The sequence below is a fragment of the Pongo pygmaeus genome, chromosome 9, assembly GCF_028885625.2.
Source record: "Pongo pygmaeus isolate AG05252 chromosome 9, NHGRI_mPonPyg2-v2.0_pri, whole genome shotgun sequence".
Classification (NCBI taxonomy): domain Eukaryota; kingdom Metazoa; phylum Chordata; class Mammalia; order Primates; family Hominidae; genus Pongo; species Pongo pygmaeus.
This window is the reverse complement of record NC_072382.2, coordinates 13,085,257-13,098,616: the sequence shown is the minus strand read 5'-3', so window position 1 is coordinate 13,098,616 and position 13,360 is coordinate 13,085,257. Positions and strand designations below refer to the sequence as shown.

The window sequence follows — 13,360 nt, the reverse complement described above, 5'->3', positions numbered from 1 at the left end:
AAGACCTCAAAGACAACACCTGGGTACCAAATTTCTTTATTTGAAGGAATGGTACAAATCAAAGAACTTAAGTGGATGTTTTGGTACAACTTATAGAAAAGGTAAAGGAAACCCCAACATGCATGCACTGCCTTGGTGACCAGGGAAGTCACCCCACGGCTATGGGGAAATTAGCCTGAGGCTTAGCTTTCATTATCACTGTCTCCCAGGGTGTGCTTGTCAAAGAGATATTCTGCCAAGCCAGATTCGGGCGCTCCCATCTTGCGCAAGTTGGTCACGTGGTCACCCAATTCTTTGATGGCTTTCACCTGCTCGTTCAGGTAATGTGTCTCAAGGAAGTCACACAACTACAAAACAATGGGGAATACAGTTAGTGGGCAGCTTTCCCAATCCCTAAGGCAAATGATTTCCTCCATTTATTTCCTGGGGTTCCAATACTCACATGGGGGTCATTTTTGTCAGTGGCCAGTTTGTGCAGTTCCAGTAGTGACTGATTCACATTTTTTTCCAAATGTAATGCACACTCCATCGCATTCAGCCCGCTCTCCCAGTCATCACAGTCTGGTTTCTGAATGAGGAGAATAGGTTAACGCATCTCTACCAACTAACCTAGAAGTCAGCAAGCCCATCATCTCTAACCACCACGTTTTGGCAAAAGGGACATTACTATTTGCCTAATTTAGTTTAGATGGTAAGCCTAAAAAAGCACAAAAGGCAAAAGCCCAATGTATCATCACTTTATAAGGGCAATTGCTAGTTTAAGTGATTTCTGATACCCGAACACTGCTAGATGATGAAGTATGACACCCCTGGGATCTTTTGTTCACCTTGATATCCTGAAGGAAGATTCGGCCACCTCGTTGGTTCTGCAGCTTCATCAGTTTCTCAGCATGTTCCCTCTCCTCATGAGATTGGTGAAGAAAGTATTTGGCAAAGTTCTTCAAAGCCACATCATCGCGGTCAAAGTAGTAAGACTGAAAGGGGAACACTGAATGTGTTATACTGGGGATCCCCAGACAAGTAGCTGTGACGGTCTACAGGGGGGCAAGATGGTCTCGTCAGCCTAGGCTTCCTTTCTCAAAGCACAGCATGAAGGAGTCAGTGCCTAAGGAGACTGGGGGCAGATGAGCTACTGGATTGAACCCAAGAGTAATGTTTCTATTCTAAAATAGAAAACTGAAACTTGATCCTTGAAAGTTAACTTCAAGGAACCTTTAGGATATTATGGGCATTGCCTGGGCCAATGTCTTAAGGATCTGTATTAGTGCACAGAAAACTTACAGCCAGTGTCAAAATTCATTGTCTGATGAGAGGGAGCTGGAGTACTGACCCTGCACTTAGTCCTTTTCTCCTCCCTACTCCTGTATTAACCATGTTAAAGCATGGTTAAAACTGAGCTCAGGAGCCTGCCAGCTGTACCGCAGATTTATTTATAAAATTAAAAACCCCTGCTGGGTGCGGTGGCTGTAATCCCAGCACTCTGGGAGGCCAAGGCAGGCGGATCACGAGGTCAGGAGATCGAGACCATCCTGGTCAACATGGTGAAACCCCGTCTCTACTAAAAATAAAAAAAATTAGCTGGCGTGGTGGCGTGCGCCTGTAACTCCAGCTACTCAGGAGCCTGAGGTAAGAGAATCACTTGAACCCAGGAGGCGGAGGCTGCAGTGAGCCGAGATCGCGCCACTGCACTCCAGCCTGGGCGACAGAGCGAGACTCTGTCTCTCACACACACACACAAATTAAAAACCCCCATGCAAGGTGGCAAATGTGGACAGTATGTTGATGTAAATATACTTTTATAATAATTATATCACAAAAATTTGATTTTCAGTTTTAGACATCTGATGTAGTCAAGTGTTTGTGAAAGGCAGTGACAGTCACAGAAATACAGGCCTGTTTTCAAATCCATTTGGAACACATTTATTCTTGGGATAGTTTGGACAATCACAAGGCAATTCTAAGGAAGACTCCCACGACACTGCCTAAGACCAAGATTTGGGAAAACTGATTCCACTGATCACTGAAAAATTTCTTGCCCAGTAACTGTCGGTGGACTTTATCCAAGAACTGGGGATTCAATTAGTAGGCCAAACTCCACACCTCTTACGGTAAGATACATAAAAGATAAATTAAGTTCCCTAGGCGCAAGGTCAGGTGACACTTCGGTGACTGCAGAAGGGGCGATTTCTAGAGATATGCTTCAAAGCAAGTGGGACTTAGAGATAAGCAGAGCCGAAAGGTGGATACGGCTGCTCGAGGGATCTGCCCGCAAGATAAGCCACCTCCCGCCAGCCCCCAAGGTTTGCTATTCGACACCGTTACCCAGCAGCTCCGCCACACCTAGGCGGACGGGAGCTGGATACCTAAGCAAAAAACGCTGGGCTTTAGGGCCAAATGCCGGAGGCAGAGGAAAAGATGGGAAAGCAAAACTCCACCTTCCTAACTGCAGGATTGATCACACAGGCTGGCAGTCTTGCAACCCCAGGATTTCAGGACACCAAGCTCTCCTTAAAAAAAGCAAGGTGTGCAGAGGCGGCCCTGGCCTAGGAGGGAGCATTCTCAGGGCACAGCCGAGAAGAACCAGCTGCCCCGACTTTCTGCGCCAGAGAAGTCCTCGGAAACCTCGAGCAGCCTCCATTTTCCAGAAGGACGCAGGCAGGCGGGGGAGCCCGCGGGTGGCCACACCCCCGGCCCGCCCCAGTGCGCGCCCCGGGAACCGCGCCCGGCCCCCGCCACCGCTCCGGCCCTCCCGCGCTCACCATGGACAGGTAAACGTAGGAGGCGTAGAGCTCCAGGTTGATCTGGCGGTTGATGGCGGCCTCTGAGTCCTGGTGGTAGTTCTGGCGCACCTGCGAGGTGGACGCGGTCGTCATGGCGGCGACTAAGGAGAGGCGGCGGCGGCGGCGGCGGGAGCCTTGGGGCAGTCCGAAGGCGCGGTGAAGAGGTGACGGAGGGCTGGCTATGGGCGGCCGGCCGGGGTGGGGGACGAGCGCCGGGTTCCGTCCAAGCACTGTTGAAGCAGGAAACCCCGACGACTCTCGGCGAAGAACGTCTGGCGCTGCGAGGCGCTTGTGGTCTCTTATAGCGGCGCCGGCGTCAGGCCCGCCCCGGCCAATCAGCGCCGCCCGCCCCGCGCCCGCTCCTTCCGGTGGGCGCGGGACCCCGCCCCTGCTTGTGGGGGAGGGGCGGCCGCTGGAGGCCCTCGCGCGGTGTGGAGGAGCTCGGGAGCGGGGACCGGTAGCCGACTGCCTGGGGGACAGCGGTGGCGTCTCTGTGCCCGTTTAGTGGAGTTGGAGGGAAGCTGCGAGGAGGCGCGGGAAGTCCACCTCAGAGCTCCCTCCGTTCTAGGGGCGCCCGGGCCTTGGAACCGGCGGGGGCAGGGTGCGGGGGCGCATGGGGTGATCCTGATTCGGCTCCCATTTTCCCGAACGGGCACCCTGAGGCTCCTGGCCCGGGGCATGGTGTTAAAAATCATAGCTGCGGAGAAGCCCTTGTGACACCTTGCTGCAGACTGGGAAGCTGCAGTTTGGGAAGGTGGGAGGTGGAGACGCGGTCCTTAGGTGGTCGAGCGCACTTTCTCTTCCTCAGAGTCCAGGAAGGAGCGCGATGGAGAAGTGGGGCGCACGGCGGGTTTCGGGTCCGCCCCTGCCCTTCCGACTCCTCCGACCACGTCTGCCTTTGGCTGAAAGCAAATATGGCTCCGTGTGCAGTTTCTGCAACAAAGGGTGGGCGGGCCGGTTTCCCTAGGGATGGGGACCGCCTCCCCCGGGAGTCGTGGGGGTGAGCCACCGGGGCCTCCGAGAGAATCGCTGGTGTCGCTTCGCACCCAAGGGAGACATCTCGGGTTAGAAAGGAGAATCGACGTGGATCTAAAGGCGAAGCCCATGCTGAGGCCTTTTCAAAATGGCCTCTTATCGGCCCCACTCACAGGAGCTTCAGGCTTCGGTGGCCCTGTAGGACAACTCTGGGGTGTCATTGGAGAGAAGCTGACGGGGTTAATGGCGGGTGACAGGTGAAAGAGACCCCCGGAGGGGCGGGGCCAGTGTGTGTGGCTTGCAGCTGAGTCCCAGGCACAGGGTGGATGTGAATTTATGGGTGGCAGAGCTAGAGCTAGGCCCTGCCCTTACCTAGGTCCTGGCTTCGAGGTCCACTGTTCTGTCGCGTCTTTTGACGCATCGGTGGAAGAACTATCAATTTCAGGATGCTCACAAACTTGCAGCTAGAAGCTAGACTTCCAAACCTTACTTTAAAAAAGCAACTGTACTGAAATACGAAAACAAATTGCCGACGGAATTAGGGTGACTTCTTTTTCACGGTTTCATTTAAAAATGCACCTATGTTACTTACAGGAAAAACGTTTTAGTGGTGCTAGAGCTACAAGAATAAGGTAAACAGAAGGGTGCTGCTAGACCAGGAGTACCTTACCCAGTCTGGGTTAGGAGGAGGTCGGGGAAGCCCTCCCTAAGCAAGACACGTGAGCTAAGTTTGAAGAAAAGGTTAAAAGGAAGGTGAAGTGCGGGAGATAAACAGGGAAGGGAATTTGGAGCAGGGTGAGCAGCAATGCAAAGGTGTGGCAATGTGGAAACGCATGGCCTGTTCAAGCTGCCTTAAGAAAATACGTTGCCTGGGGCTGGGCGCGGTGGCTCACGCCTGTAATCCCAGCATTTTGGGAGGCCAAGGCGGGCAGATCACTTGAGGTCGGAGTTGGAGATCAGCCTGGCTAACTAACATGGCTAAACCCTTCTCTACTGAAAAATACAAAAATTAGCCGGGCGTGGTGGCATGCGCCTGTAATCCTAGCTACTCTGGAGGCTGAGGCAGGAGAATCGCTTGAACCTGGGAGGCGGAGGTTGCAGTGAGCCGAGATCGCGCCTTTGCACTCCAGCCTGGAAGACAAAACAAAGCTCCGTCTCAAAAAAAAAAAAAAAAGAAGGAAAGAATGTTGGCCTGGAAAGTACAGTTTATGTTGGGGGACGCTGGTTAGGGTGGAGAATAGGGGCAAGATCGGGCAGGGTTGTGTTCCATAAAAAGAGGTTAAACTTGATCCTAGAGACAACATAGAGACACCACATTAGCTTTGTTTTTAGAAACCTTACACTGGGAATCTCTTAGGATAAGAGTATAGCGAAGTCACCATATATAGGATCCAAAGCTTTCCTTTATAACAGTAACCACCAGTTAGAAAATAGGGGGAAAAAAGAATGGAAAAAAAACAATGTTTTTCACTTACATTGACAACACAAGCTTAAAGTACCTTGGAATAAAGTTAACAAGAAATATATAGAAAAAACTATAAATGCTTACTGCTGGACAAAAAAAAAAAAAAAAAAAAAAAATCCAAAAAGCCTAGCATAAATGAAGAGGTACCATATTCCCAAATGGTCAGTCAATCTTCATTCTGTAAAGATGTCAGTTTCTCCAAATAAGCATAAATTCACTGCAATTTCCATAAGAGGCAGTTTTTTGTTTTTGTTTTTCCTCAGCCATTACTGTCTCTGGGACAGTATTTTTTTTTTTTTTTTGAAACTTCACAAAATGATTCTAAAGTTCATTTGGAGGAGTCAGTGTGTTGATAGATTTGCATTTGGTGCTATAATAAAGGTACAGTAAAGTGCTATAAGCAGTATGGTACTGGCACAGGAAGAGATGACTAGATTAATGCAACAAAATAGTCCTGCCCCCCTATTATGAGAACTTGGGATATGCTAAACTGTTGTGTCAAATTAGGGAAGAAAGAATGGGTTTAACAAATTATGTTGAAACAATTGACAGTCATATGGAGAAAAATGACTCACTCAGTATTTAAAAATACATTCCAGATAGATTAAAAATCCAAGCCTTAAAAAAAGTATAAAGTTTTGAGAAGAATATACAGAAGATTATTTTTATAATTTTGGGGTAGGGAATGTTCTTCTGAGGCTGTCAGAAGCCGTAAAAGTACAGTTGGCAGGTTTGCCTGCTTAAAAATGAAAAGCTGTAAGACAAAAGATGTTGTAAACAAGGTTAAAACAGAGATGACAAATTGGGTTGATATTTGTAGCTCATATAAGTGATGAAGATTAGGAACTATAATATCTATTTATATGTTTAATGAAATACTATATATGTGTCACACCTTTTTTTTGAGATGGAGTTTTGCTCTTGTTGCTCAGGCTGGAGTGCAGTGGCTTGATCTCGGCTCACTGCAACCTCCACCTCCCGGGTTCAAGAGATCCTCCTGCCACAGCCTCCCAAGTAGCTGGGACTACAGGTGCCTACCACCAAGCCTGGCTGATTTTTGTGTTTTTAATAGAGATGAGGTTTCACCATGTTGGCCAGGCTGGTCTCGAACTCCTGACCTCAAGTGATCCACCTGCCTTGGCCTCCCAAAGTGCTGGGATTACAGGCATGACCCACCGCACCTGGCCTTATGAGACCCTTTTGATTGCCTGCACTGGTGCTGTAGATGGTAAGCTCCTGGAAGGCAGACATTGTTTCTGTCTTGTCTCTGCACTCCCAGCTTTTTGCAAGGTGCTTGTTACTTGGTGCCCAGTATCTGTTGCATGAACAGATGGATTCATGATTGAATGTGGAGGATGGATGAGAGTGAGGCTAGAGAGCTGGGCACCAGTCAGGAGGCAGCAGCCTTAGTTATTAGTGAGCAGAGAAGATAGAACACAGATTTGACAGATCTGGAGAAGATCAAATGAACAGACTGATTGGTGAAAGTCGGGGGCCAGGGGTGGGCAGTGTGTAAGAGATCTCCCAGCTTTCTGATTTGGTAGGCCTGGCTGCTGCTGCCATTCCCTGAGCCAAGGAGCACAGGAGGAAATGAAGGTTTCGGGGAAAGCCCTTGGGGAAGGCCTGCTTGGTTTTGGACTAGATGTGCTGAGTTTCCAGGCTTCCGGGATGTCCAGGGGGACAAAGCCAGCATGAAGCTGTTGGACCCACCGGAGGGAAGTCGGTCTGCTGCAGGGAGTAGGTTTCCTGAATCAGTGTTGGCTCCATGCTTGGCTAAACATGCACGTAGCTGCAGTGAACATCGCAGCAAGACTGAGGGACAGCTTGTGCTGTGGAAGGTCACTGGGAGGAGGCTGGCTGGGAACAATGGAAGGGAAATCTATTGGTAGGGGAGTGTGAGTGTGTGTGTGTGTTTATGATTGTTTATATGATTGCTTGTGTCCTACTTTCTGGTAACTTGAGGTGTCAGAACTGCAATGTCCAAGCCTTTAGATTCTTCCGAAGCTGTGGCCTGGTCTCGGGACCTTTGTTGACCAGGGTTCTACCTCCCCCACCCTCCAGCTCAGCTCCTCGTGACTTGGAGGCAGCAGAGAGTTTGGCTGGTCTCCCAGGACAGCCGCCTCCCAGGGCCAGGAGTGGCGGGAGGGACCACGGATGAGAGAAGAGCCAAGCCGGTGGTTTCTGGAGGTTCAGCACATCCTGGAGCAGGAGGGGGCGGCGTTGGGGGTTGTGGTGGAGAGTTGCTGTCCCACCGTGACTCAGCACTCTGCTAGACTGGGCTTGGGCTCAAAAAGTGCTTTGTCATGGAGGAGAGGAGCAGTCATAAGACCTGGAGGGCTGTGGCTTCACTGTGGAGGGAGGGAGGGAAGGAGGGCGAGTGTCCCCCTCCCCTCATTTCCTAATGGGACAAAGTCAAGAGGCCAGACTGGGAACAAAGGGGTCTGAGATCACCCAGGGGGACCTCTGATGGTGTTTTTGCTGGCAAGCCGAGGTGTCACTTTTCCTACCTATCCCTCGCTCAGTGCCTTCCCGCCGCATGGGGAATTCTCAATAGATGTTGAGTCTCTTTCTCTTCTAGGGATTGTTATTGTGTGGTCACAATTTAGGATCCACAGCTAGGAAATCATAGACCCCCCACAAATTTTAAGGCTTTGGAAAGGACGTTAGAGCTTCCAAATCATCGTGTTTTACAGATAAGGTGAGACCCAAAAAAGGTTAGGCTTGCCCAAAGCCATAGAGTCACTGGCTGAAACACAAGCTGAAAACTAGGATAGGGCACATGATGGAACCCCGCATGGCCATTAAATACAGTAAGTGTGTTTAATAAGTGTGTTGCTGGAATGTGTGTGTGCAGGAATGCTATGGGAAAAGGCCAGACCCCAAACCGTTCCACAGGCTGATTGCAACAAAGAAAAACCTCAGGGCTGGAGACGTAGATGAGGATTGGGAGAGAATGGGTTACGTGATATTTTAACTGAAGCGCTGGTGTTTTAAATGTCTGGGATTTCCCCTGAAGTGAAGTAAAGCAGGAAATTCGAGTTTTGAAATTCAGACCAAAGGAAAAACAATACTAAGTCAGTATTTGGGTACATTTCTGGATGATGCAATCGTACTCACAGAGCTTGTCCTTAAATCATTTCTTGAAAACCCTTGAGGCCATGTAAACTCAGAGTCTAGGTACTCGGAATCACCCCTTCCAGGTTAACGAGAGCCACAGCCTGCGATGTTTGAGGACAACTGTGAATGGAAGGCAAGGCCCATTTTTGAATGCTAACTCAGGCTTCACTACACTCCAGACTTCTGCCAGAGACCTTATCACGTGGGGCCCCAGCTATGTGTTTACCTCCTGGCTGGACTTTGAACTTCAAGCTGTGTCCCCAACCCTGGCACAGCCCAGGGGTCCTTCCAGTTCTAGCAGTTTGCAGCTCTGTACCTCTTCTCTGGAATGGTCATGCCCAGCAGAGCATCTGCTCTCTACCTTTGGACTAGCGGCTCCTGGAGATCAAGGGTCTTGCCTTTAACAGTCCCCAGGTGTATCCTTCCCAGTGAGCCCCTGGGATCTGCACACAGCGAAGAGGCCACCTGGCCTCTCTGAACTTTGATTCCTGTATTATTTACGGTATCTGAAGCCAGCCCTCTCCCATGCTACCTTGAGTACCCGCTCTGGGCGCCCTCTTAACCACAGTTCCCGTTGCACCCCGTCAGCTGGGACCCAGCCACATGGCATCCCCACATCACCCCATCCAGGCTCAGCTGTGCTCACCCTGGCCAAATCACGGGAGGCCCAGCTCAGCGCAGGTGACAGGTGGGAGCCATGGCTAGCAGCCTTGGGAGGAAGATGAAAAAACAGAAAAATGTCTTGCAAGTCTGGGCAGGGACCTCAGCAGCCAGAGGCCTTGGCAGCCAGGGACTGGGAGTGCCTCCTCATGGAAATGGGAACTGTGCCTCAGGAGTTTTCACCGTGTAGACACTCACTATGGTGGAGGGGAACGATGGCTGCACAGCACAGTCCCTTGAGCACCGGGGCGGAGGGAGTAGGGATCAAGAGGATCTGAGAGATCAGCAGCCAGGGACTAACCCAGCTGGGAGGCAGCAGAATGAGGCAGACGGAAGGAGCGGCTAGAGCTTTCCTGCCCCCAGAGAAGGGGCACAATCCAGGAGAGCTAGTGAGTCTTGCTGGGCCAGCAGATGGGGCCTCGGTCAGCAGAGGGAAATCCTGAGTGTCCTATGAGAGGGTCAGGACCCCAAAGATCTCACCCTCAGCATGGATCAGGCCTCCCTCCAGCCTGTGACTGTTCCCACTGTCCCAGGCTCCTTATTTCCTGCCTGTACCACCTCCTGCAGTCCCGCTCTCTCTAACTTGTCTCTTTTCTGTCTGTCCCAGCATTACGAAATACAAAGATAGGTACTTTGTGATTACAACTCCTTAAAGGAGGCCGGTACAGTGGCTCACACCTGTAATCCCAGTACTTTGGAGGCCGAGGCGGGTAGATTGCTTGAGCCCAGGAGTTTGAGACCAGCCTGGGTGACATAGCGAGTCCCCCTCTCTCCAAAAAGAACACAAAAATTAGCCAGGTATGATGGCACAGGCCTGTAGTCCCAGCTATTCAGGAGGCTGAGGCAGAAGGATTGCTTGAGCCGAGGAGTTCGAAGCTGCAGTCAGCAATGATTGTGCCACTGTACTCCAGCCTGGGCGACAGAGCCAAACCTTGTCTCTAAAAAAATAAAAATAAAAAATAAAATAAAACTCCTTAAGTGCTCTCCACTGCCCTTGGGATATAATTGTAATTCCTGGGTGTGGCCCGGCCACTCACCCCCAGGCTTCTCTCTAGCCCTCCAGGGTTCCCCTCACACCTTGGGACTTGGCACAGCTGGTTGATCTGCCCAGACGGCCTGCCCTTCACTCTTCTGCATGAAAAAGTACCCAGCTTTCAACATCCAGGCTCAAATATCCTTCCAAAGCTCCCCGCACTGCCCCGCGGAGCTGAGAATTTCCATTCTTTGTGCCCTCCAGCACTCCAAGTCCGTGGTCTCCACTGCCACACAGTACTGCAGTGACCTGCTCCATACTCACCTCCCCCACAGCAAGGGAACTTCTGCCCTGTTTATCTTGGCCATGCCTTTGCCTTTCCCACCTCAGCACCTGGCAAAGCACTCACAGTTTCACAGGCTCCCAGACTACCGACAAATATGGGCTGGATTTAACTTGGACTTAGCTCTTAGCCCAACTCTTATTCATCTTTTCTGTTACTGAGCATTAGGCTGCCCCACCACTACCCCGTGCCTCATAGGTTTTTTGTTTTTTTGACAGTCTTGCTGTGTTACCTAGGCTGGAGTGCAGTGGGGCCATCTCAGCTCACTACAACCTCCGCCTCCCGGGTTCAAGTGATTCTCCTACCTCAGCCTCCTGAGTAACTGGGACTACAGGCATGTACCACCATGCCCAGCGAATTGTTGTATTTTTAGTAGAACAGGGTTTTGCCATTTTGCTCATGCTGGTCTCGAACTCCGGGCCTCAAGCAATCCGCCCACCTCAGCCTCCCAAAATGCTGGCGTGAGCCACTGGGCCCGGCCAGGTTTGGTTTTTCCATCTTTACTTAATTAAGACTACCAGCTGTTTCTACCTCCTAGGCAGGATTATTCCTAGGCAGAGACCTGAAGACACTGTGAGGCAGTCAGGGCTGGGACCAGCGTTGCCAAGGGGATGGAGATGTCACAGTCACAGGCTCCGTGGCTCTGAGGACCAATTCCTGTGGCTTGCTTTTGTGGCCACAGAGTGTTTCCTCAACTGGAGGAATCTGTGGGCTGTCACTAGGGACCGATGTGGGAGGAAAGCAAGAAGGGTTGGTATAAAATCAGTTTGCTACTACAAAACAATGTCCTATCCTTCCTGGCGGTGGGCCAGTGCATTGTTGGGGTTTTCATTCCATAAACATAACAGAGATTTTTACATAAAGTAAGTTGACACCTTTGGGGCTGACACTGACAGCACCTCTGAGTAGGTAGGGCAGGTAGCCGTGCTGGCAGCAGAGGTTTCCTTTATCCAATGAGGAAAGTGGAAGTCAGAGAGGTTAAGAGACAGCCTTGCCTAAGATTGCACAGCTGGTAAGAGACAGGGCTCTGACCAGAATCTGGACTCTGATTGTGGTGCAATTTTCTAAATCTGGTGCCCTGACACAGCCATGACGGCAATTCTGAAACTCAGCACATACATTACCCTTAATCTTGAAGCACGCAGGAAGAAGAGCTCCAAGATTCCACTTGCTGAGGCTTCTGAAATATCCCTGCAGGTGGAGAGCACTTCCTGCAGCCCTGAATCCTGAAGGCGAGCCAGCACCCCGCTTCAAGCCACCGGAGTTGGCCGCGGGTGCTTTCAAAGTAGTTGCTGTGATTCTACCAGCAGCAAAGCTGTCACGGGTGATCTTTGAAATTAATGGGCTGATTTGATTAGTAACTGAAGTCTGTTTGCTTGGTGGGAGTTTAGTGGTTCTTCGGAAGGCACTCTTGGGGATCTCGCGGCAGGGCTTAGCGAATTGGACTTGGTCTTGAGTTATCTGGACTTGGTGCTAATGGCTGGCAGGCCCAGGAGATGCCTGGGCAGCCTGGAGACTGGTGGCTATCTGGTGGCATTCTGAGCAGGGCAGTGGGTCTAGGCCCACATGGGAGAGCTAAGGGTATTTCTGGAGCATGTAATTCCCAGGGACCATGGCTGGCTCATCTAGACCCTCAGTACTCCCACTGTGCTTGGCTGGTCCTCCCAGGGGCTGGGGGCCACAAGACACACCATATTAGGGAGCGGTGGGAGATGCTTCCCTGAGGGTCTCTTGGTGCCTCATTCCTATGTAGGATCTGAGAACCGTATAAACTTGCCTGAAAGAGTCTCGGGGCCTCTGGAGCTGAAGCTGTTTGCATGCCGGAAAGCATAGGATGACCCACCTCCAAACTGGGGCAACACCAGCTCCTCCCCTGGGGCCTTAGCCCACCCTTGGTTTTCTGTGCAGAGGGCTCACCCACCTTTCTGACAAAGCTTCTGATGCTCAGAAGCCAGTCGGCCCGAGTCAGAGCCAGGAGAGCCTTCCCATGGGAAGGGGCTTTACATGCTATTAGCTTTCTCATCTGTTTCCAGCTGCACGGATGATATTCTAACCCCCTGTCAAACATCCCTGCCTTTTGTAATTCTTTGAAAGCATTAGTTGGAACCAAGTGGCTCTCGTTTTTCCCCACTATTTACTCACCTATCCAGCTGCCCTTTCAATATCGTGGGTGTGTATGTGGGTGGACAGGGGTGTGTATGTGTAGTGGCAGGAATCCGGATGTTTTGCTTTTTGCTTTTTTCTGGAATTGATTTCTCCAGATCCATACCTACTCCCCAATATCCACCACCTTCTGGACACTAGATCCAGATTTTCCTCTGGGGAACTATTTGCTTCCCTCCAACCTCTGTGATGTGCTATAATTGGAACTGCCTCCATCCCTAGATTCAGGGATAGACATGTTTTGTTTTACTTGCAACAGATTTTTCAGTCAACTTACCTTTTACATCAGGGGTCCCCAACCCCTGGTCCATAGACTGGTACGGGAGGTGCATAGACTGTGCACCTCCAGGCTGCACAGCAGGAGGTGAGCAGTGGGTGAATGAACATTACCTCGGAGCTCTGTCTGCTGCCTACCCCAGCTCTGCCTCCTTTCAGATCAGCAGTGGCATTAGCTTCTCATAGGAGTGTGAACCCTGTGATGAATTGCACATGACAGGGATCTAGGTTGTGTGCTCCTTAGGAGAACCTAACTAATGCCTGATGATCTGAGGTGGAACAGTTTCATCCTGAAACCATCTCCCTCCCCCATCCCTTGTCCATGGAAAAAATTGTCTTCCACAAAACCGGTCCCTGGTGTCAAAAAGGTTGGGGACCACTGTTTTACATCATCTAAATGGCAACTGATTCCTGCATGGGTTACAGAATTTTCAAGACAGGAAGGAGCCTTTGAGACTATCTAATACTTTCAATCACTCAACTAATGTTTTTATTTTGTTATTATTTTTTTAAAAATAGAGACAGGGTCTCAACTCTGTCATTCAGGCTGGAGTGCAGTAGCACGATCGTAGCTCACTGCAGCCACCAACTCCTGGGCTCAAGTAGTC

The 13,360-nt window shown here is 50.6% G+C and overlaps 1 protein-coding gene and 1 pseudogene across 1 annotated transcript; one reads left to right on the top strand and one right to left on the bottom strand.

Moving 5' to 3' along the window:
- Nucleotides 1-20: 20 nt before the first annotated feature.
- Nucleotides 21-4,139, bottom strand: FTH1 (ferritin heavy chain 1). Its single transcript, XM_054438232.2, has 4 exons — nucleotides 2,760-4,139; nucleotides 828-974; nucleotides 443-568; nucleotides 21-347 (listed from the first exon to the last, which is right to left on the bottom strand). Exons 1-4 carry the CDS (start codon nucleotides 2,871-2,873, stop codon nucleotides 183-185), a joined length of 552 nt encoding a protein of 183 aa, XP_054294207.1. The 5' UTR covers nucleotides 2,874-4,139; the 3' UTR covers nucleotides 21-182.
- On the top strand, nucleotides 2,872-5,328 carry LOC129008574 (uncharacterized; annotated as a pseudogene).
- Nucleotides 5,329-13,360: the final 8,032 nt, after the last annotated feature.

Excerpts from the sequence above, each read along its gene's own strand:
- FTH1 (XM_054438232.2), bottom strand. The coding sequence starts at position 2,873 with ATGACGACCGCGTCCACCTCGCAGGTGCGCCAGAACTACCACCAGGAC. Across the intron at positions 975-2,759 it reads CCTACGTTTACCTGTCCATG|TCTTACTACTTTGACCGCGA; the intron begins GTGAGCGCGGGA and ends TTCCCCTTTCAG. Across the intron at positions 569-827 it reads TCTTCCTTCAGGATATCAAG|AAACCAGACTGTGATGACTG; the intron begins GTGAACAAAAGA and ends CTCCTCATTCAG.